The sequence below is a fragment of the Uloborus diversus genome, chromosome 4, assembly GCF_026930045.1.
Source record: "Uloborus diversus isolate 005 chromosome 4, Udiv.v.3.1, whole genome shotgun sequence".
NCBI lineage: Eukaryota > Metazoa > Arthropoda > Arachnida > Araneae > Uloboridae > Uloborus > Uloborus diversus.
In genome coordinates, this window is record NC_072734.1 from 150,260,120 (window position 1) to 150,284,659 (window position 24,540).

The 24,540-nt window shown below is 35.0% G+C and overlaps 1 protein-coding gene across 1 annotated transcript in view; it reads right to left on the bottom strand.

The window, feature by feature from the left end:
- LOC129219901 (rho guanine nucleotide exchange factor 11-like) overlaps positions 1 to 24,540 on the bottom strand; it is a 116,416-nt gene that overhangs the window by 34,129 nt on the left and 57,747 nt on the right. Inside the window, exon 22 of the mRNA XM_054854216.1 lies at positions 13,337 to 13,388. Within this exon, the coding sequence (XP_054710191.1) occupies positions 13,337 to 13,388 (52 nt within the window). The remainder of the gene's footprint in view (positions 1 to 13,336; positions 13,389 to 24,540) is intronic.

Consider the following 24,540-nt stretch of genomic DNA (forward strand, 5'->3'; position numbering starts at 1 on the left):
AATATTTTAACCGAATATGCAATTTTTAATTCGTTGTTACCTACCCCTTTCAGACAATGACAGAAAGATGAGCGTTTTCATTACAATTTACTCAACTTGTTTTACGTGACTAAACAAATTTTACAAAATGCTAGCTGTTGCAAACGTCCAATCACGAATTTTTCAAAAGCTTATTAGCAACTCTAATATTTGGTTTACTAAACAATAATCAAGGCAAAATAAATTTTAAATCTCAATGATTGCACGATGTTTCCGAAATAATCTAACAACAAAATATAAGTTATAATATTCACACCTACATTTCTTTTCTTTTTTGGAAATATTCTTGTATTTCATGTGCCTCGTATTATCTCAATGAAAACGGCGGTAAAAGTATAACAATTCTGAGTTTTCTTGATCCGACTTTTCCCCCTACCACTCTAGGCAGCAAAATTAAAAAATAATAATAATAAGGAAAATGAATGCTTTTTTTTTTCTTTTTTAATATATATAAATAAATAATTTCGCTGAAAATTCAACTAAAATAGTCATTTTCGGCCCGAAATCAAACTGAAATTAGTTGGGAAAACGGCACAAAAAAAAAAAAAAAAAAAAAACACACAACAACACGTTAATAGTGTACCTGCACAAAAATAAGTTCATTTCACGGCTAAATCTTGGTTGAAAACGGTGGGACAATTCCTTCACTTTTTACTGACAGATTTAATGAAGAAACTCGGGCCTAAATTTTAGCTACGCCTAAAAAAGTTCAAGCTAACAACGCAAGTAACTTCCGCCGTATTTAAGTTAGCATTGAAAGAAATTGTGAAGAAAGCGGAAAATTCTACCCTTTCCAACGATCTATAATTTTAATGTATGCAAGTAATTTTTCATCCCTTTAACAATAATAGGCAATTTACACGAAATTTAAGCTTAAAAAATCAATTTGAAAAACTAATTCAAATTTAAAAAATGAAACCCCGGGTGCACACCCCCGGGGCTCGAAGTAATTTTGTGCAAAATTTCAATGGGGGTCTCCTGGATGCACGTTCGCCACAGACTTCCTTCCAGAATTTCTTTGAAACCTTACTTTTATTTACTACTAGTGGTTCCCGCACGGCTTTGCCCGTAATAGAAAAATTAAAAGGTTTTTTGGTTCGCCTGTACATTTACAAATTATGTATCTCGCCAATTGGCTTGTACCCTTGTTACGTTTCCACGTTATGATAATTTCGTATCTCGCCAATTCGCTTGTGTCCATGTTACGGTTCCACGTTATGATAATTTCGTAATTTACTTGTCCATCTCATGATCAGGGTTCATACTCTATTCGGATGAAGAAATTCCATGACTTTTCCAAGACTTTTTCATGACTTCATAAAAATTTTCATGACTTCATAAAAATGTTCATGACTTTGTTACATGAAGAGAATAGTACTATTTAATGTCAAACTTGCCCATTTTTTTCGGAAACGAGCATTAGCAAAACTTTTACATGACTGAAACTACTTCATCGAAGCACTTACTTGTGACTGAAAACATATCAGTGCACACCTGCAGAAACTAATAAACTATTCTTATTTGTCTTTATTATATAAATTTAAGCAAAGTAAAAATATAGTGAAACAATATACTGATGTTTAAATGCTTAATAGATATTTAATAAATATGACAGAATAGTAATGAATAGGACAAAGTTGGAAAGAGTCATTATTAAGTTTCCAATAATAAATTTACTTCATAAAATATTGCGCTTTGGTATCAATAGTGCTTCTAATCATCCATGTAACTTGACAGTAATATTTTTGTTCATTGGAGTAAAGCCACAGTGTCAGTAAATTCATTTTTCTAAATCAGATATTTCAGCTGGCCACATGGGGGGATCAGTTTTGAGAGCTGTATGTTAGGCATCACTGTTTGACTATTAGAATATCACTATTTCTATGACTAAAGTCTTTACTTTGGAAAGCTTTCAACTGATTAAGAAAAACTCTGATAAATTTAATTGAATTACGTTTTCTGAATGGGTGTTGGAAAAATCAAGAACATGCAAATCTACTACTACAGAATATAACATGTAAGAAGTGCTGAAAATAATGTTGAATTAAAAAATTAGTAATGTCCCGGCAGTAAAATTTCATTACGAAAAAGACGGGTGGTTGTAACAGAAGCAGATGCAATAGGATTCCTAAACTCAGATTTGTTTTTGGGATTGTTCATTTTTCAAGTATTAACAGCTTTTACATGCACTACTGTTAAATCACTCAAGATTTCTAATGCTCTTTTAGCTGCTGTTACTTAATTGCTGCCCAAAACATTTTTCCATGACTTAAAATAAATTTCCATGACTTTTGATGAAAATATTAATTTTCCATGACTTTTCCAGGTCTGAAATTTGTCAATATTTTTTCCATGACTTTCCAGGATTTCCATGACCCGTACGAACCCTGTATGATATTTTTGTTCTTAAAATTGGGATAGAAAAAGAACCACATCGAATTTTCGAAAATTCGCTTCGAGGTGCACACCCCCATGCTACAAACTAACTTTGTGCCAAATTTCATGAAAATCAGCCGAACGGTCTAGGCGCTATGCGCATCACAGACATCCTCCGGGCAGAGAGACTTTTAGCTTTATTATTAGTAATAAAGAAAAGATAAAGATAAAGAGATTATACATTTTATATTCTGCAATACTAAAACCAGATACGTTTTTCTGACAATGACATAATCCATTGTCATGTTTATTTCAATTATCAAAGCAACATTTAGAACAAAAAACTCATTTTTTCAAAAGCTTGGCTTGTCACGTTCTTGCCCCGAATCCTTCAATTAAATAAGAAGGAATTAAAACATAATTGAAAACAAGAAGTTTGTCCAAAACAAAACGAGCCTAGTTCCTCGTGTAAGAATCGTGTTTTTTTTTTTTTTTTAATTAAAAAAAATGTTTTGGGTAAGAAATATCCAATTAAATCTCACAAACTACATTCAGTATAATTTTAAGGGTGTTCCATTTTAGTACTATATAGCTATCGATAACTTTTCAAAATGAAGACAACACAAAATTGAGTCTCAACAATAAAATCCTTCCAATATAAAATTTCACAACAGAATGGAAGGTAAAGCATGTGAAAACAAATGAAATATGAGTTTGCATGTACAAAGGACCTTAAATTTAAGCCTTTAATATGAAGTTGGAAATCAGTTTATTCCATTTTTAAAAAAGTTATATTTGTTCATCGTCGTCTAACAAAGCAAAAGAGAATTTTTAATAATAACAATAATAATTAAGAAAGAAAAAAAAAATCCTTTCATCTCAACACTCATTTGTACCAATACTTCTTATACTTTATAAAATAACTAGTGGTACCCGCACGGCTTTGCCCGTAGTAGAAAATTAAAAGGTCTTTTGGTTCGCCTGTATATTTACAAATAATGTATGGTGAATTTTTCGCCAATTGGCTTGCCTGTGGAACATGTTACGGTTCCCCGTTATGATAACTTGGTAATTTACTCGTCTATCTTATGATCATTTTGCTCGAGAAAATGTTCTTAAAATTGGAATAGAAAAAGAACAAAATTGAATTTTCGAAAAATCACTTCGAGGTGCACACCCCCTATGCTACAAACTAACTTTGTGCCAAATTTCATGAAAATCGGCCGAACGGTGTCGGCGATATGCGCGTCACAGAGATCCAGACATCCTGAAAGAGACTTTGAGCTTTATTACAGTGCAGAACCTTTTATCCGGGAACCAAAAAATCGGGAAACCAGAAAACCGGCAACCTTTTGCCGATTTTCCCGCCATTTTTAAAAAATGCTCATTTCCGGCAATTTTTGAAAAACTAAGCATTTTTCTTTTTTTTTTGGAAATACCTAAAAGAATATGAGCGGTTTCTTACTAAATACCATATTACTCATCTATAATTCGAGAAAATATTTACAAAAACGAACTTCAGAGTGTTATTCTTAACGCGGGGCAACATTTCCGAAATATTTTCGTGAATTAAAAAGTATACACCCGTAAGTCTTAAATTTTCGTGTTTTATTCCAACTGAATACTAAAGAAATGAATATTGTCACATTCTAATGCAATATTTTATTGAATAATCTCAAATTAAAACCATTTGGAGCGTAAGTGACGCCGGAAAAGCGCGGGAAACACCGAAAAACAGATTTGCGAATTTGTTGGTTGATGGTGGAATCTAATCAAATTTCTATTGGTATGAACTTAATGCAAAAGCAATAGTTATCAATAACTGCCGTAATCGCAAATACCAAACCTTTACAAGAAATTAAGAAAAAAGCGCGTTCAAGAAAACAAATTCTTTCATACACTATAGTAGAAAAATCGAAACATTTATGTTCAAAAAACTTGTTGCTTGCCCTTCCCTTAATTTTTTTAACATGGAAAAGTGGGGGTTTTTTTTCCCCTTTTCAAAATGAATGTGAGGGTCTCAGGTCTTATGGATAACTTTCAATAATAAGCATTTCTGAACTGTTTTCTTCTTATTTTAATATGTATTACTATTTATTACAGTAATTTAAGTTTCATAAACAAACGGCCAATAACGCTTTTTAGCGATCCAGAAAACCGGGAAATTCAGATATCTGGGACAGCGGTGGTCCCGAACTTCCCGGATAATTAGTTCCCTACTACATTAGTAAAGAAGATAAATATAAAGAAGAAGTAAAAACCGTCCGCAGTTCTTCTTTTGTGTGAAAAACGAGGATCTTCGATTCAATAAATCAATCTCTAATTCTGTCAAATAAAAAGCCTACAGAAAATTGCATTTCGATTTTTATTAACACCTTTCATCTACTTTTTGAGACAAAAAAACTGCAAATAAATTCAGAATATCTGGTTTTTTTTTAATTTATTTATTTTACTCTATTATTGGAGCTTTAGATTTTTTTCATAAAAGGGAAGGGAGGAAAGGTATGAATAAGCCTCATAGGCCAACCGTAAAAACTACTGAAATGCTTTTTAAAATTGGAAATGCGCAAATGGGCAAATCTAAAAATCCCCCCCCCCCTTTTTTTACACGTTGTACGCCACAAGCGCTTTCCAATTAGGTGTGCATTATTCGGATTCAAAACTAGTTCAAGTTTCCTTGCAGACCCTAATGCTTACATCGTTTTCATGGGGGGGGGGGGGGGGTTAAGTTCTTCAAATCGAAAAATGAAGCATGCGGGTGAGGTTTCTCGGCTTTGATCTTTTGCAAAGTCATTTTGTGTTGGACTATTCCCTCTAAAGTTATTGGAGGGATAAGAAGGGGAGAAACACGCTGGCAGAGTGATCGAATAATTTCCCCATCACATAACCCTTGCATTCAAATGCTATATATATCAACATTTAAATACTTCAATCTACTTTCAACTTTTTTCTACTGATATTTTCACGGCCCACTAAGCTTTTCTTTCACCTTTTCTTCTTCTTTTGTAAAACATTAGTTAATTTCAACTTTTCGGTTAATAATTTCATTAGATAGTTAAATTATTATATAAGCTGAATTTCATTTATTTTTAAGCTTTCCTTAATTTTATAATTAAAATTATTTCATAAGCTGAATTTATTTAATGAAATATTAAGTATCACTATTAAGAACTTCAAGCTGCACATACATATTTAAAAACCCTTTCTAGAAACAATATAGACGGTATTACGAGAGTTAAAACGTTTCCAACAGAACATCAGTTTTAACTAACAAGCGCCCAAAACAAGTCAAAATGACTTTCCATTTCCAAAAACCGAATTTTATTAAGGGAAATAATTTAGTATCCCCCATCAATAACTAAAAAAAGGTATAAAAGAGAGGATACGGATATTCTTCAGCCCATAAACCATACGAATCGATTAATCATGCATTATGGCAGAGGTTGAGCAGAACGACAAGCCACAAAAATTGGCAGGAGTCCCAAAGCGACTACTCATGCTAAAAATTGGCCATCGATTGCAACTTCGGGCTGTGAAAAAAAAATGTGTGCCACTCATTGTGTTCATTTAAGCGTCTCTTTCCCTTTTTGCAGACGCTCCATCTCGACATGAAAATTAACATGCTCTAATTGCAAAGGTCATTACCTCGCCCGCGGTTTGGAAGCCGAATCCGCAAAGATAGCTGCAGTTTCACTGTTGTGGATAAAGACAATCGGAGGCAAACATCCATGAGAATCGAAAAATATTTTGATAGTTTAAAACACACACAAAGTATTCTTTTTCAGGGCACAAATTTGTTTGTTACGCTTGACGGAAAGCGAGGGTGAAAGATAAATTGTTTGTTTTTCTACATCGCAACTGCAACATAGAATACGGGAGGGAGACTTAGTTTTTTGCTTGAAACAGCTAAAAATTAATTTAACTTTTTTTCTTTATGCGACTTGGAAAATCGAGTTCCAGTTGGGGCACAAATCGATTCAGATATTTCTTACATATACGCTTTTCAAATGGGACAGCTATTTTAATAAATATTTTTTTTTAAAACAGAGGGGGCAAAACGAGTTTGGGGAATTGAGAGATCAATATCCTTTGCTCCCAAGGACCCTTATACACACATTGACAATACAGTGCAGAACCTTTTATCCGGGAACCAATAAACCGGGAAACCAGAAAACCGGCAACTTTTCCCCTACTTTCCCGTTATTTTTTAAAAAATAAGCAATTTTGGCAATTTTTGAAAAATTAAGCTTTTTTTTTTTTTTTTGCAATACTAAAAAGAATATGAACGATTTCTTAATAAACAACATATTACTCACGCATAACTCGGGAAAATGTTTGCAAACACTAACTTAAAATGGTTATCCTTTATGCGGGTCAAAATTTCCGAAATATTTTCTTGAACTAAAAAGTACATTCGTAAGTCTGAAATTTTCGTGTTTTATTCTAACTGATAGCTAAGGAAATGAATATTGTCGCATAGAAAGCGAATTTTTTTATACACATAGTAGAAATTTGCAGATTTAGGTTCAAAAACTTATTTTTTGCCCTTCCCTTCATTTTCTTTCGTTTTAAAACATCGAAAAGTGGTGGATTTTTTATCTTTTCCAAACAGAATGTGAGGGTCTCATGTATTATGAATAACTTAAGTTTTTTAGCGTTTAAATTATTCTCACAATAATAGTTTTTTATATTTCGATATTCATAAGCATTTCTGAACTGTTTTCTTCTTATTTTTAATATGCTTAATTATTTATTATAGTAATTTAAGTTTTACAAACAATCGGCCAATAGCGCTTTTTAGCAATCCAGAAAACCGGGAAATTCAGATATCCGGGATAGCGATGGTCCCTAACTTCCCGGATAATTGGTTCTCTACTGTACTAATATGGTAACTAAAAACACGTAAGAACACTTTCTACCCCTCCGAAGGTCAATGGTTGTCTTTACATCGTACTAATGAGAAGGGAAAATATTGAAGAACCAGCGGTAAATTCACTATTCGAGCAGTAAAAGATAAGGAACCAAACTGAGCATCACTGAAAATTTAGTACTTTAATAGACCTAAAACCTATTAATTAACAGGGGCTAAAATTCATGGCGGGATTCCGCCGACTTTTCTCAGATCCCCGCCTCCTTGAAAAAAGTCGGAGAAGGAGGACGTAGATCTGCGGATGGTTCATCAAATGATTTATTGAACTCCCCCCCCCCCCCCGACATCAAACGGAATGTTAGAATACGGAAAACGTAAAAGGAAGAAATAAATTAAATAGTATTTCTATCTTTTCTTACTCCGAAAAATTTTCAACCGCCCCCCCCCCCCCTTTCTGTGCATAAAAAAATGGAGGAGCGTGTTCCCTTCAAAACTTGAAACTTGAACCCGGACTGTACATCCGTTCGTATCTGATTAATATAGACCACAGCAGTTGACCCCCATAAGTGGTTTTAAGTCACAGCTTAAATGTAAAAAGATATAAAATAAAATTACGAAAGAAAAATATTTTTAGAATAAGCCAATTAATACCTAAATTTCAAACGATGACGAAAATGTCAAACGCAGCACGAAAACAATACAGTTTCAAGGGGGGGGGGGGGAACTGTTCCAATTTTTAAGCTGAAATTGTGCCATCTCTTGTTCTGACACAATCAGTTGCATGTTAATTGCACCCACATGCAGTATGCAGGAATCTTCGACATAATCCAAACAAAACCACACACGACTCTATTTATCACGAGTCCTTTTTTCTTTCATTTTGAAGGTCGCAGCCAGTAAATATAGCCCACGTTTAAAAGTAACTGACAGAGCTTTCAGACGGAAGTCGCCCGAAGGAAGCAAAATGTTCACTTTCACAGAAATCAGTTCTCTGGTGTTAAAAAGCAATATCATTTGGATTTAGAACGGTCCGTTGCTATCTTGAGTGTATATTCTGTTTGAATGAAACCCATGTGCGTTCCGTGAAAAATGAGAACTTCAAAAATGTTTAAATTTTCAAAGACAAAGGGCCAGCTTTTATTTGGAACAATGATTGGCACAGAATTAAAGGTTAGTGATGCCCTTCTTTCTGAGCCTGACTCGGTTTATTGTAGGAGGTAAACACAAGGGTACGAGGTCTCCCGAAATATTCAGTTTATTGTTGTAAAAATAATGCTAATTTTCTTGAAAATTACTATCAGAGCACCTTTTTTAATCAATATCAGCTTTTTAAAAAGTTATTACTAGCAATTTAAAAAACTTACCGTTTTTTGGCCTAATAAACTTCCTTCCCCACCAATGAAATCCCCCCCCCCCCCCCCAAAAGGTCAGACCCCAATTTTTTTTTTTTTTTTTTTTTTTTTCAACCATAGCACTGGTCTTACTAACTTACGTATGCACTTTGCACTGACTGATATTCCTGATTGTTCAAAAAATTATTTTCAAGTGCCACCGTGAAATAGATTCAAAGATGCCTTCCACCAATGGTGTACTTAACACCCTCACTATCCCCGCGGGGGGAGGACGCAAGAGGTATGAGGACGCAAGCTCTGAAAGTTAAAATTAAAAAAAAAAAATCTTATGAGGGGGGGGGGGGAGAAAGTTCGTTCATGTCCAGTGCTTATTATGTTTTATGAGTGTTTTCATTAAATGTCATGAATAAAATTAAACCATGAACTGTGTTTGTGTGAAAACAGGTACGTACAATGATTAAATGATTAGAGAAATTCAATATAATTCTTTTAGAAGAGCTGAATGGTTGCAATACTGCTTTTATACACTTGCGTTTGAAATACAAATGAAATAAAAACAAGTAAAACTGAAACAAGTAAATTTAAGATTATCAAATGAAAAAAAAAACAAAAAAAACACTTCAGGGGTGCGGGGGTTAAATCAGAAAACATTTTCTAGAACAAAAAAAAAAAAACTTTGCTCCAATTCGTCAAAACAGCGATTGAGGTTTAATCCCATGGAAAAAAAAATCCGAAATCACTTTCCTAAAATTCATAAGGCACAGCCTACGCTATGTGTCCCCTCCCCCTCTCGTGGGTCTGCATTCCAACAGATAAAGATTCTTTCGGGAAAAAATAATATAGCTGAGCGGTAGCGATGAGCTGCCATGTATAATAAAAATTTGCCCTGAATACAATTTTTTTATTCTTACACTTAGTCAGTTACGAACGTTTTTAGAGCCACAGAGACTTTTAGAAGTTCATTTCTACTCCGTTTAATCGTTGGATGGTGGCACAAGAAACTTTTCCTTTTTAAGCTTGCTGAAAAACTAAGAAATAATATGATACAACGTCAAAACAGATGGATGCTTTGACAAAAATCAGATAACAGTGCAGCGAACAAGAACGATGAGACAAACGACGCCTAAAAACGTAAAAATTATGCAAGAATTTCAAGAGTAAAAGTGATTCAAGAAAGTACTGAAGAACATCAAACACTCCTGCGGAGTTGATGACTCCATGCAGCAGATGAAAGTATACAACTTTTTGCAATACGCTTACCATACTCCACTGAAATGAAAAAGGGAGTTCCTATCATTTTTCTGTTGCTATTCTAAATTGCCGTTAGGTTCCAAAAGGATATTAAACATTTTTTAGTTGATTAACAGTCATTCAAAAAGGATCATCTGAAAGTACACACGAGTCTACGAAATGAACTGCAATGGAACAGGTGTAATAAAAACTCCTCACTGGCGACTAGTTTCTTGGTGACAGAAAAACTTCGCCAAGAATGAGATTTGGATCAGACCCACCATTTCAAAATTTTCTAGGGGGATGGGGGTACAAAGGGTATTTTCTCAATACATTCATATTCCAAAACAACAAAAACTAAAAAAACTATGCTCATATATATGAAAAGACAAAAGCCCTCCTGACAGTCCTAAATGACTGGCTTGACTGATATGCAAGCGATACGTTTTTTATCGCTAATAGTAATGTCTCATATATAAAACGTAAGAGCAATTTCAAGAAACGCTGCAAAAATGTATAAAAACGCATCAAATATGTCCCACTATAAACGCCAAAAATATCGCCTATCTACGGAAAAGTATCTCTAACTGAGATTTATTTTAAATCACATTCGTTCGTTATTGAACGAATGTGATTTTTAAAAAAAAAATGCTTCTCCCTTAAGTTTTCCTGCGTATACTCCGGGTTTTTTTTTTTTTTTTTTTTTTCATATTTCTTAATATTGGTGTCAAAAAAAAAAAAATGTCCCGCTGAAGATGGGTTAAATGTCGCCAAGTTTAAATGTCAAGATCCAGTAATTATAAAAGTTATTTTAAAAAGAAATGATTTTAAACGCGATTTTGTCACGGTTTCACAAACAGGGACTTTGAATCAGTTCAAATAGAGTGGATATCTTTCTATACTCTGTTCAAGGTAAAGATAGACCGAAAGTAAAGAAACAGGTTGCCACTGTCAACTTGGCGTTCTGGCAACTTGCCAGAAGGATTGCCAATTATACCACTTTTCGTGATTTTAACTAATTTGCACGTTCCAAAACCAAACACGTGATTGAGGTCGCTCATTTCTTTATTTATTTCTAGTCTATCTTTCTAGGCATTACCATTACCCCCGGGGGTCCCCTGTTTCTGTCACCTATCTTTCTAGGCAGTGCAGTTAGGCATCGTAATCTTTGGAATGATCAGAACCGCGACCCGTGAATTCCGCTCATTCTTACAGTAGGTTTAGTTGCGAATGAATTGAAAAACAGTTTCCAAAAATGAATTTCACGAAACAGCACAAATCAATGCAAACACAAAAACATATCACATTAGTGCCAGTCAAAAACCGCGCTATGCATGAAGCTACTTGCGTAGAAAACGCCATGCGCAAGTAAACAAAAAGAAAAAAAAAAGAAATTTTTTTTAAATAAAAAAAGGAACAACTTGAACGCAGACCAGAAAGGTTTTTCCAAAAAATTTTAAATAGGTACGTCAAAACTTTTCATCCGTTTAAAAAAAGAAATGAAAACCTCCCATTTAGTTGCAGCATTTAAATGTAAATCCACTTAATCTGAAACTAGGGATAAGAAGCACTAATATACATAAAAATGCTCTAACATCCTCACATTATGACGAATATTTTCGCCCAGGATGTAATACAGTAAGCAACCAACTGTGAAGAACATGACAGCAGACTAAATTACTTGACAAGTCTAACGGCACCATTATTTCACCTGTACATTTCCTGCGTAACACACCTTATTCTCTGAAAAATATCATTCCAGAACTGATTTCTGTCGACAAAATGTAATCAAACAGGAGGGGGGGGAGAGAATTCCTCTCCCCTTGAGAAATTAATGCATTTTAATAGAAGTGGGCGTGGTTTACGCTGCTTTTTTGGCTTTATTTAGACAGAAGAAATATATCTCTTTCTCAACCCCCTCCCTACCCCTATAAAAAATTCGAATGAAAACATAAGATAAAAAATTATTTATATTTATTTGAAGTACAATTCAAAAGAATGGTGGGAAATAATAAGATAAGAGATCACTGTCATAGTTTTTAAAAATAAAGCGAACAAAAGAATTTCAATAGCAAGTAAGGAGGACGCATGTCAAAACCACTCAAGAGTTCTTCAACTGCATTGTTTATCTTAGTTCCATTGGATCAACAAAGTTCATTTCTTCGCTACATTTTCCCAGCATTTGTAGGTATGTACGTCTGATACTCAAGTAAACAAGGAACCGTTTTATTCCGTGTGGCTATGTTAAATTCCTATCCTGAAATGAGTTTTAGTTTCACAACCCTTCCGCAACGTATAAAAATTCATCATAAATAATCAGTTTTCAAAAGCAAAGATGATGAGCCACAAACAACTTGGCGTTCAAAAGATGGCGCTGCAGTGGATGTTGACACACTTCTCTCTTCTCCCCCCCCTCCCCCACCCCTTTCCTTACTAGCACATGCCAGAAACTAGAGTTGAGTACTCTGAATTTATCTTTAAAATTATTATTATTAATTTCCAAAGATTGTATCAAAAATCATGTTTGAATGAAAAACATTTATCTTTATAATTATTACAGTTGGAAAAAAATATATTTCACTGGATCAGAGTCTTGGCAAACAGAGCCTTACACAATTTCAACTAGAGATCATGGCGAAGATGGAGAACGTCAACCCTCAGAGATAATAAAACATTCAACATTAGAGAAACAATACAATGCAATAAAGCAAAATATTTTCCCATTAATAACTCACTTTCAACTTGTTCACTAGGCTGTTTCATTTTAATAAATATTTCCTGCAACGATATGATACCTGATTTCAAATGCTCAGTTGAATTCTCTTCTCCACTTATCAAAGCTCATTATAGTTTTGATTAAATGTAATGAACAAAAATGCAAATAAATACAAGTATGAACATTTAACAATCAGTGATTGTAATTGTCTCACAGTAAAAGATATAGAAAAAAGTTACATTAAAATGAGGTTGTGTACAGGCCCGTCGGTTAGAAGGGTCAGAGGGGGGGGGGATCAATTGCTCCTTTACCCTGACCTTTTGGGAAATCAATGTATTTGCATGTAAGTGGACGTGGTTTTTAGCTGTTTTTGGTATAATTTCCATTGAATTCATACCCTTTGCCCCCTCCCCCCTCCCCCCCACACATGGAAAAATTCGAAATCCTGGTTGTGTATAAAAAAAGAGGAAAATAAAATAAATAAAACCTTGCATTGAGATGCTTTGCGGGAAAATCAACTTTTCACGGTTTTTCGAAGAGCAAAATACCTACTTACAAGAAAATCCACAGCTTTTGATGCAGTATTCAATCGAACTAGAATTTTCGCTGCCAAAAAAAGGGAGAGAAGAGAGAAAAAAAGAACAGGAAAATGAAGATTCTTGTGCACATGGCATGAATTCTTTCTGAGATGAATCGATGAGCCAACTTTTTTTGGGAGAGAGAGAAAAAAAAAGAAAAAAAAAGATTACTCACCCTCTGCCTGAAGCTCTCTGACCGGCCGATGGACGCAGCACTTTTCTTGTTGCTGAAACGGGGAAACATTATAGTAATCACCAATTTCCAATGAATCGGGCAGCACTGTTCATACACACACATCCAGTCGCCTGTCATGCACATATACGAGCCATCTAACTCGAAAACGAGACGTTTTGTTGGCGTCTCGTTCGCACCGCGCTCAACGATACCTTCCGCCACACAACCGGCGATACATCCTGACTTTCACTTCTCATCAGAGGCAGAGAAGCGGTCTGAAAAACGACGCAGCGAGAGAGACAGACAGGAAATTCTGTCGAAAAAGCCACGCCAAAGAGAGAGAGAGAGAAGGCTTCGTTTCTCTCTTCTCCTGACAGACTCGCTGGAACACAGAGGGGAAGCCCTTCTCTTTTTCTCTCTCTCTCTTCTCAGTCGATAGAAGGATCGTCTGAAATCCACACCCTCACACATCTTCCATTGCAGTTGCGCATGTGTCGATGTCGTGTTTGTGTTGACATTATTTTTTTTTAACAAACAAAACGAAAGAACTAACTGCTTCGGGTTTATGCTTTATTAAGCACGACATGCGTATAAACAGAGCCGCCGTTTAGTGGTGCCTACTCTGATTTCGACAAATCGAAGCAGTGAGAAGTAAAGGGATGTAAGAGGACTTCTTTAAGTTTTCGGTAAAGAGTGAAAAAGTTCACACCATAGGTGCGCTTTCATTGAAAAGTTTTTCCAAATGATTATGTATAGCAAGCAGCCAGAGGCGCCTCGAACTTGAATTTGTGGGAGGGATGAAATTCTCAATTTGCCAAACGAACTTCCGAATTTAACCGAATTACAAAATACGAGCAGCAGACATTCCATCTCACAAGAATTCTGCATTATAAAAATTTTAAAAGTTAAGAAAAAAAAAAACAGTCGCATTGTTTCAATATTATCTCCAAATTTGACGACTCGTCAACAACCTCCTACGAATAAGGACATTTTAGGGATGTTACTATTACTCTTTCTGACCTCCCATCGGGACAAGCCAGATAGAAGCACCTACCAGGGCTACTAGTACCATCTCTTGCTCAGGGGTGCCCCGATTGAAGGTCAATGTGACCACCCAAAATTTTCCTGGTTTGGCAAATTATGTCTGAAGATTTGACAAATTTGAAGACAGCATGGCATAGTTTCATTTAATTTTTTTTTTAATTATAATGTAGCTTCGCTCATATTTCATCATTCGGCAAAATTCAGAGTTTCATTCAGGAAATTGAAAATGTCCCCCCTCCAAAAACGTAAGATCGGGGCGCTCCAGCTCTTGCCGGAAATGTGTTGAGTTCCTTCCACCTTCTCCTAATTTGTCACTTATACCATTTTGTTTCTAGGTGCTTCAATTGTCAAATTCTGTACGCGACAAATGTTTAATGTGGAAATGGGAGAGTACAGCTTCAGGTGCAAGAGCTAATAAGAGCGATTATTCAAGCGTGGAATACTAAAGTTTTCCCTTACATTTTTCAATTACATACCTTTACTAGAAACCATCATTTCTTTAAATTAGCACTTATTTCTAAACTCAAATATTAATTGCACTGAACAAAACAATACAACGTCAAATGTTTATACATTGATTTTATCTTTTAACTTTTATAATGAACTTGATTTAGGCTTTAAATTAAACTATTTAGGCTTTAGGTCAAGCAACAGGGCTTTAGGTTAAGCAAATCGGTAACGAAATAATATTTGGTAATAAAAAAAAATCTCTTTTCAAGAATACGGGATGTGGAGTAAATTTCTTTAAAATATTCAATTGCGAGTAGCATGATGGTTTTAAAAGTCGGAATAAGAAAATGTTCAACGTCAAATCGAAATCACGCAGCCCTACTTTCGAATTCATTCACAAATCAAATCCAAGAGGGAAATAAGATTTCCATCTCTGAATTGAGATTTATTTTACGGAAGTTCGATCTGAGTTAATTTTCAATTTCTAAAACTCTGACAACTTCCAAAATACAACACTTGACTGCAATTTCTGTAACATCCATGTTCAAACAACTGCAGCCATAATTTATCTAAACTAGTTTCAAAAAATCAAATTTACGCTTTATCAACAAAAGACTTAAAACACGAAAAATTTAAAATGCCATTGAAAAAGATTCGGAAAAAAAAATTATAAATATCATGACACATTTATTCCACAAACGCATACTTATTTCTAACTATTCGCATGTTTTGGCTCTAGGGCAAAACTGGGTCAAGATTTTTTAACTAATTTTACTCGTTAGTTAAAGGCCAGAAAGGGTTAAGAAGCGCTGTTCTGAACGTTTTGGATAATGGAATAAAAATAGTCTATCGAAATAACATTATTTGTAACATGAAAAAAATGTCAAAATTTTTTTGTAATATTGACCCTGTTATCACAGAAGCACCCTGAGAAATGTAGGCTTCCGGGCTTGATTTCTCTCTATTTTTTTTTTTTTTCCTTTTGCAAGTACAATATCGACAGAGTTGGGGAGGCCGTGAACTTCAGACGCGCGGCAAAGGATTCCCACTGCTGTCGGATGTGTGAGTGTGTTGCGGGGGAGGCCAAGTGGGAGGGTGCGATTACATAAAAGGTGGGGGGAAGGGATCAAAAGCAAGCCAGCCGTGCTCGCATTCACATCTCCGAAACAAGATCGTTCTTAATACAGCACTTGAACCGGAGAGAGAAGAGTTAGACAAATGACAAGCGTCTGGATGACAAAAATGGACTGATTAGGACAGCACAAGCACAATTTTTTAGGCAATTTTATTAGGACACTCAATGCATTCGTTCTTCAACGAGCAACTGAGCAGCTGACAGACATAAATTCGATTTGTCACGTTCTATTGATATTCACACAAACATCATTAACATACACTGCAAAATACACGCACATCTCATACATTTGATGATAAACAATATCATACAGCAAGCAATATAAATAGCAGAACATCTGAGACGCATTAACACTACATGAAACAAAAACAATACATATTTTGTGTAATACATTGCGAAGATACAATGATAACAACGGCGATGACGCATTTAAAATCAATACATTAAATGCTCATGAAAATGCGCTGACGTTGATTGATGCAGGCATTCATTGCCCCCCCCCCCCTCCTGAATTCAAAACTCTTAATAGTGATATTTTGACGTGATAACTATAAAGGTCTAAAGATGTCATGAAACAATTTCACATTAAAACAGGAAAAATTTGATGGTTAACAACATTAAAGGCACTGGGATTTTCCTATAGTAGAAACTATTATAATTTCCTTCGCCTTGGTATAAATTCAAACACACCAATTACTAAACATAATTGAAATTTTAAAACATAAACTGAATTTACTTGAACTGAATACCCCCCGACCATTTTGCCATCTTTACGGATTGTATTACCTTCTTGGTTTTATTGCTCCTTGCTACTACACTGCCGTGGAGAAGAAAAGTGCAGTATCTGCAGAAATGAGTTTTTGAGATATTTGAAGAAACGCGTTTTGAATTCCATACTAACAATTGGAAAAAGTTGGAATTTGACTCCCCCCCCCTTGGTTTATCGTCAGCATAAACTAAATAAGCAAGTTTGCACAATAAACCCCAAGACAATCGATGACAAAAATTCAAAAAAAAAAAAAAAACTCAGTTACTGCGTTTTACCTTCCCACGGCAGTATAGCAGCTTAGCTTTTTCATCCTTTCTGGAGAGCCATATAAAAAAAAAGATTAATTTGGAAGTAAAATTAAACTTCATAAGCGCAAAAATTCACCCAGTTAAGAAGGATTCTCAGCTCTAATTCAACTTAATATTCAGGTCCAAATGCAGTATTTTATCTTCTTATAGAACATCTTCTATTTCTTAAATCTATGCAAGATGGAACAACTACAGCCAAATAAAAGAATTATAAATCAAACCAATGGGGTTGTTTCCTTCAGTCAAAAGTAGTACTTTTTGTCACTGAAATTGATAGAATAAGCCAAAAAAATAATAACATGAACCCAGAAAATACTTTCTGGGTTCCCAACAGTTATTCCCAACAGTTATTTTTTAATTATTTTTTTAAATGTCTGATTTTTGAAACAAGGCGTGGTCTTGATGACGTCACAAATGATGCACTTTGCCGCATCTTTCTACCGCGATTCAACTTTATGATAATCAAGAAGCGAATTAAAATTGCGCTCTAAGCTTGCTATCAACCATATCGTTGCCAATACACGTGAGTAAAGATGCGAATTAAATATTTTGCTCTGTGAATGGCAACACAGAATGACATTTCATCATTTGTGATGTCATCGGACAGAAGCATAAACACTGAAAGAGCGCCGATTTAAGTATTTTTTTTTTTTTTTAAATATTAAACTTAAACAAATTATTTAGAAAATGGTCAGGTCCTATGTTTTTAAGCATGCTCTTTCAGAAAAAAAATACTTCTAAAATTTTGGAAACGACCCCATTACGAAGTAAACAAATGCAAACTGGTAGATCTAATTACACTTTGAATTATTCATCAAATAAAAGACCAAACACTTCTTTGTGAAATCCTCATACCAAATTGTTTCAAGTGTGTGCGTGTGTGTGAAATGAAGTTTACATAATTGTGAATCATTTAGCTTTTCATCAATGAACAATCATATTATGATAGCACAATTACCAACGAGAAATGATGGAGTTATATTTTTCTGCTACCTATCGAAATGGTTTCCACAATTACTTGATACAAATTAAGTAATATAGTAATAATCCCTAGCGCAGCCAAAACTTTCCTTGGGGGGGGGGGATAGACTTTGTCAGAACAATCCTCACATGCGTAGGTGCGTATAACTAACTTGACTATGATTTGTAATAGTGTTACAATCAAGGGTTGTTGGGGTTGTCTCCCATCTGTCCTCCTTGATGCGCGCCTGGCAATAATTAATAATAATAAGGTCTTCTTCAATAAAATAATCCTAAACATTTTATTCCCAGTTAAATTGCCAGATTATAAAAACTCTACAACTTAAGAAACCAGCAAAAAAAAAAAAAAACAGCTTCTTATAATTTCACAGAAATTTACATTAACATTAGACACCAAAGTGGATGTTTAAAAAAAAATTATTTTTTTTTAAGGGAGAATTTTTGTCAACAACAACGCCTCTAAGCCAACAAGGAATAATTTCCGGATTCAAATATGATGAACGAGTCGGGTTTTCGAAATCTTTTCCTTGATTTCTAACTTTTTCTCGGACCACCCTCTTCACAACCCTTTTAGCAAAATAAACAATTTTTCTTTCATGCTCGTAATCAATAGTCCGGAAAGAGTCTGTTTCGCATCGAAAAGAAATTTCAGGTTCCTTTCGGCTCTATATATAGTTCGTGGCCGGCTGGCAAGAGAAGGAAAAATGAACGCCCCATTTCCTGCTGGCTTTTAAGGAGGCTTTTGATACTAAATAATACGAAAGCTAAAAAATAACTCAAGCGTCTGGCCAGTTTTATGAAACAAGGGGTCGGTTTTCGAGAGCTGCAGGTTTATACGACAAATTTGGTATCCGATTATTCGAAAAAAAAAAAAAAAAACTTCTATTGCTTCAAACAGTAGTGCCCAGCCTTTCTTTACATGAGGGTCGCAAATTAAATTAAGATGGATCTCGCGGGACAGAAAACATGTAAAACTTTAAAATGCTTCATTTTTTTCTAGATATCATAGAAAAACAAGAAAAAGAAAGACAATTACCAACCAAGAACTGTTGTCATCACTACTTGATACTTATTTTATCAATGCAAAGTTTATATATGAGTTCCAGAAATCAATTTTTGAATATTTGGCTCTAAATTTGTGCCATTGCGAGAAATTAAGGTTTTCGATTTGAAGCATTGAACAAAACAGGCCAAACTGATCAGCTTCGCGAGTTGCATATGGTCCGCAGGCTGTAGGTTGGGTATCACTAAATTAGTACGAAAAGCGTCCCAAAAGTTTCTACTACATCTGCAAGTTCTTCTCGTGTAGTATTTTCACGCGGTTAATCACGGGCACATGTGGGTGTTGTCCAATTGTTCCCTTACGCACCATCTGCGCTCATCCTCATTTCAACAAAGGGGCCCAACTGCACTCTAGCAGGGGCTGGTCTCCCCACTCTACTTTTTGTAAGTACTCATTTCGATGTGCTGACAAATAAACAGGCATTCCATAAAACTACGATTTTATTGAATTAACTCATTTCTTCATCAACTATTCAGAGTACTTTCCTATACGATTTCCTACCTATTATTGATAATATGGCTGTCACCGCATGGCATAGGATAGAAGGCCGTACATAATTAATAGTACTGGCGCTGAAGAGACGCGGTTGATGAAATTTCCTCGCGTAGCTTGATTTAAAGAATAATTATAATGAATAAATGAAGCAAAACATTCCTCAACATTTGCCAACTGTTACGTGGTAAGATCCAGCTAAATTCTTGAACAAAGCAATTTCTTTGAATCAGCACTTTCTTGAATACTCAGCAATTTTAATCATAATGGAAACTATTATTAAAATTTTAAAAAATAAATAAATATTGCATTTAAAAATAGAAGAACTATATGGAATATTTAAGAATTCCTTTAACTTTTTCGGGCGAAATTTTATTTTTTATAAGAGACATCTTTTGCCCAGTCATTTACTATCATTTTTTGATTTAATAAAGACAATATTATTTTTCGATGCATTTCATAAACATTAATGTTAAAAAAAACATAAGTAAAAAGGGCATCAAAAAGAACCAGTCGGCAATTTCCATGAGCGACGCAAGGAATGCAGAGCAGCCGAGAGCCCAGGCGAGTCCCTTGTCAGTTTGGTCTTCGCCCCTCCCCTCCCCCATAAAAAATATAAAACATATACTTCTACGATTGCGATCCGGGTCCTTATGGGGACCGGGATAGCTAAAAGTCCTAAGTTTCCGACTAGGCTGACATGGCCTCTCGACGGGCCTTTTGAAGTCGAAGTGTCAGTCGTTTCTCTTGCTACTTAAAAAAAAAAAAAAAAAAAAAAAAAGATCTTAAAATACATTAGAAACAAAGAAATTCAAACCCAGAAAAAATTTAAATACTGCATTGCAGTAAAATCTATAAACACCGCAATAGAAAGTTTACAACAATTTCTTGGCAGTCAATGAGCCAAGGTCATGTTCCCTATTAGAATCACAATTGGAGAATTTTGAAAAGAACGAGGAAAAAAACACCCAGGTTTTACTTGGGAGTAATTTACGATCGATTGTAGTCAAAATGTGGAACACGTATGATGCCGCTACACAAAAAGTAATCTATGAAGAATGAAATGGGTACCTAAGTAATCATACCGCCAGTTGATAGTTCAAGTAGAAATTGGTTTACTTAATGTCCATGCCAAAACAAAAACAGTTAAGCCAAAAACAGCGTACTTGTCAGTCCCAAAAGTAAGGAGTTAAGGCGAAAAAATCTAATACATACAGTCAACTCGCGATAACTCGAAGCCTTATAATTCGAGTATTCTTTTTCCTCGAAGTTTAACGTTGAGTCCCAAACTCTTGGGAAAGTTGTGAGAACTTCCTATAACTCGAGAGTCATCGAGAGTTGACTTTAGTCTGTAGTGAAGTCAGGTGTAACTTGACTCATTTGTATCCAACAACCAACACTCATTAAGTTTTACGGGATTTCGATTTAAGCAATTTTTAACGTGGTTTTACTCGTGATTTTTACTCGGCCAAAAGTACATAAGTTATGCGTCAGCTAAAAGTTGCTTACATTATAGCTCTTACAGGTAAACGAAAGTAAAATTGATATTAAAAAATTGCTTGACTCGAGATTGTGAAAATTCAATGCCTGCTGGTTAAGGTTAAAAGAGCTTACCTCAAAGACACAGAATTTAGTTATTTTTAAACGTGTCATTAATGATGTTAAGAATTAAGATCAACTGAACTTCTTCTAATTTGGGTGAAAATCGATGCCGAGTTTCCAATGATTTGTAAGTGATTTCCCTGAACAAAACGAAAGCATGCAATTTAACCCATAATTACTAGTGAGGTGATTTTTTTGCAACGTAATAGGTGAGGTGGGATACATACAGCTTAGGGTGTCTAGATGTCCTGATTTTAAAAAGCTTCTCCTGATTCAGACAATGTCCTGAAATGCAAGTTCTGATTTAGTTTTGACCTGATCTTCGCCTGACGCTTGTAAGTTTGAATTAAGATTATCAAGCTAAAAGCACTAGATTTTATCCGTACCATGTAGATTTTGGACATTGGACATGGCTTTTAATCATTAATAAGTGTGATTAGAAGCCACGATTTACTGGAGCAAATATCGGGGCTTCGCATAAGACTTGTTCTTTACTCGATTTTTTTTTTTTTTTTTTTTAGGCAACAAAAATGTATTGAATAAGATATCGTCAAACACCAAATACGTTTGAATGCAATTCTTTATAGGTACTTAATTGGAGTAATAAACATTATTCCGAGGATTGTCTTGAGAAGTGCAATTTCATACTGTCCTGGTTTTAAATCAAAGGTATGTGACACTCCAATGTATATTTCTGGTGCACTTTACAAACATTTTTTGTAGTTTATTTATTTAAATACAACAACACAGTACCAAAAGTGACATAGCCACATGTGTAAACATTACAAATCGTTTGAACGCAGAAGTCAATTCATCTAGGGTATAAGACAACCCAGTCAAGGGTGAAATGAGCTAAAAAATAAAAATAAATAAAAAATAAAGACAAGCATTGTTCACTAAATTTTATAAGGAAAACTTTAAAAAAAGCACTCTACACCAATAAATACCACATGAAATGCTCATATGCTAAGAGTTTCATCATCAGGGCTGCCGATAGCCAAGACTGGCCCCTTGTCAGTTTGCTTTTCGCATCCCCCCCCCCTTCCCCTCCACCCAAGGTTCCCGATAGAGCGCAAGACAGCGAGAATCGCACACTTTTCAGGGTTGGAAAAAAAAACGTTTTTTTTTTTTTAAAGCCCATGGATCCAGAGTTTTTCGGGTTTTTTTTTTTTTTTTTTTTTTTTTTTTAAACCCAAACAAATGTGGGTTTTATTGTATTTTTTAGGGAAAAGGTTGAGCATTCGTAGTATATGGTAGCGTAAGCATATGGACAAAGCGTAGAAACTATCTTGGGGTGGAAAAAGCTGGAAAACTAGTTAAAATTCAGCATTTTCTGAAGAAAAGTATGAAAGACGATGAAACCCAAGAATGGTGAAGTTTCAGATTTTTTAGTTTCTATCATTACCAACAGTTTAGGTCAAGTTACTTCTCAAGTGATAAAATCTATTGTTCTTTTTTAATTACTACATTTGTTAAAAATATATTCCAAACCAGTGTCGTAACTAGGCCTCCCCCCCCCCCCCCCCACACACACACAAACCATCGACTAGTTAAGCCACTGTTCGAAACTTCTACATCAAACAAAACTTTCGATAAGAGTTTTCAGATAAGTGGAATTAGAAAATGATTTTTGATTTTAGAACACTGGAATGCCTCAAATTTTCCATCTCAATTAGATTTGATTGATTTTATCCATCCAAAGCACATTTGGTAATGAAAAACTAATCATTTTACCTTCCTTCAGCACTACTCTCTTAAGCAAAAATCAACTATCTTACAACATAAGGTTTAAAACTAAGCAATCAGAAGAAATTAGCATCTCACAATGGCATAAATGAAGTGGGAGGCCTATTGAACTAAGACAGATGAAACACCTACCTCAACAGAGCGGAAATATCCTCAAGACACCACAATTCCAACTTGACCGATGCTGTTTTCTTTTGGTTATGTGACCACAGAACCAGTATCTCAAGACAAGATCTCAAACATACTAGATGTGGCGTAACAACTACCCACGTTATGCCAACCCACCCATGAGCTATACCTGGTTCTTGCGCAAAATAAAATAAATGGCATCTCTGGGTTACTAGTACTGTCAATAATTTATTTAGCTCTTAATTTCAAAGCCGCACTTCAGCTAACACACCGAGGTCGGAAGATAGTGACTTTGGTATTATTTTTTTTAATGTGGTTAAAAAAAAGCAATTTATTCATAAAAGGAGGAGAAAAAAGGCCACAAATTAATTTATTTCCTCTAGTTCTACGTAATATCTTAAATATTTGCATGCAAGAGTAATGCTATGCTTAAAGTAATGATAAACTAAGCTTTGTAAAAAGCAGTAGCGAAATTAGATTTGGGAGCTCTTTTCTCTATTACAGATCTATGTAATAATTACATAATTATCTGCATTTTTTAACCCGCTTCGGGGCCCCCATGGTTGTGGGGGCCCATATGATCGTGGGGGCCCCGAAGCCGGTTAAAAAATGCAGATAATTATGTAATTATTACATAGATCTGTAATAGAGAAAAGAGCTCCCAAATCTAATTTCGCTACTGCTTTTTACAAAGCTTAGTTTATCATTACTTTAAACATAGCATTACTCTTGCATGCAAATATTTAAGATATTACGTAGAACTAGAGGAAATAAATTAATTTGTGGCCTTTTTTCTCTTCCCGCATTTTTTAACCGGCTTCGGGGCCCCCATGGTTGTGGGGGCCCATATGATCGTGGGGGCCTTTTTCTATTGCGAAAAGAAAATCCGAAATACTGCTTAAAAGGAAGTTTTAAAAGAACTTTTCTTTTCCCTTTAGCAAACGTCATTTTCTTGTGGGGTGGTTTTTAAGGATTTTGTCCTTATTGTTCCTTTTTTTTTATGTTCTTTATTTTGAAAACGTTATTTACTAATTTTGCAATATTCATTCATGTACCTTCTTCCCAGTTAGAGTAGAGGTAAAATCATTTGCGCGAATTTTTACTTATCGAATTTTTTTTTTTTTTTTTTTTTTCTTTTTCCTTTGATATTCCCCGATTTTAATCTTAATAGTGAAAAATGTGAAATCAATTTGTCAGTAACGAACCCTAAAGCCGTCGTAGCGAAACATCCAAAGCATTCTTGGAGCCAAGGGTGCCTCGCTCCCTAAGAGCAGGGGAACCCCCCCCCCCTAAATATCGAGCGAAGAACCCCTCAAAAGCACGTTCCCCCCGCCGAAAAAAAGTAAAAACTACCCTTCAAAACAACCCCCTAAAAAATTATGGCATGGGGGGGCGCCATGACTCCCCCCCCCCCCTTTCCCTAGGTGGGCACCCTTGCTTAGAACCAAAATGTGGGATAGATCGTCCTGTACTTTATAATGGCTC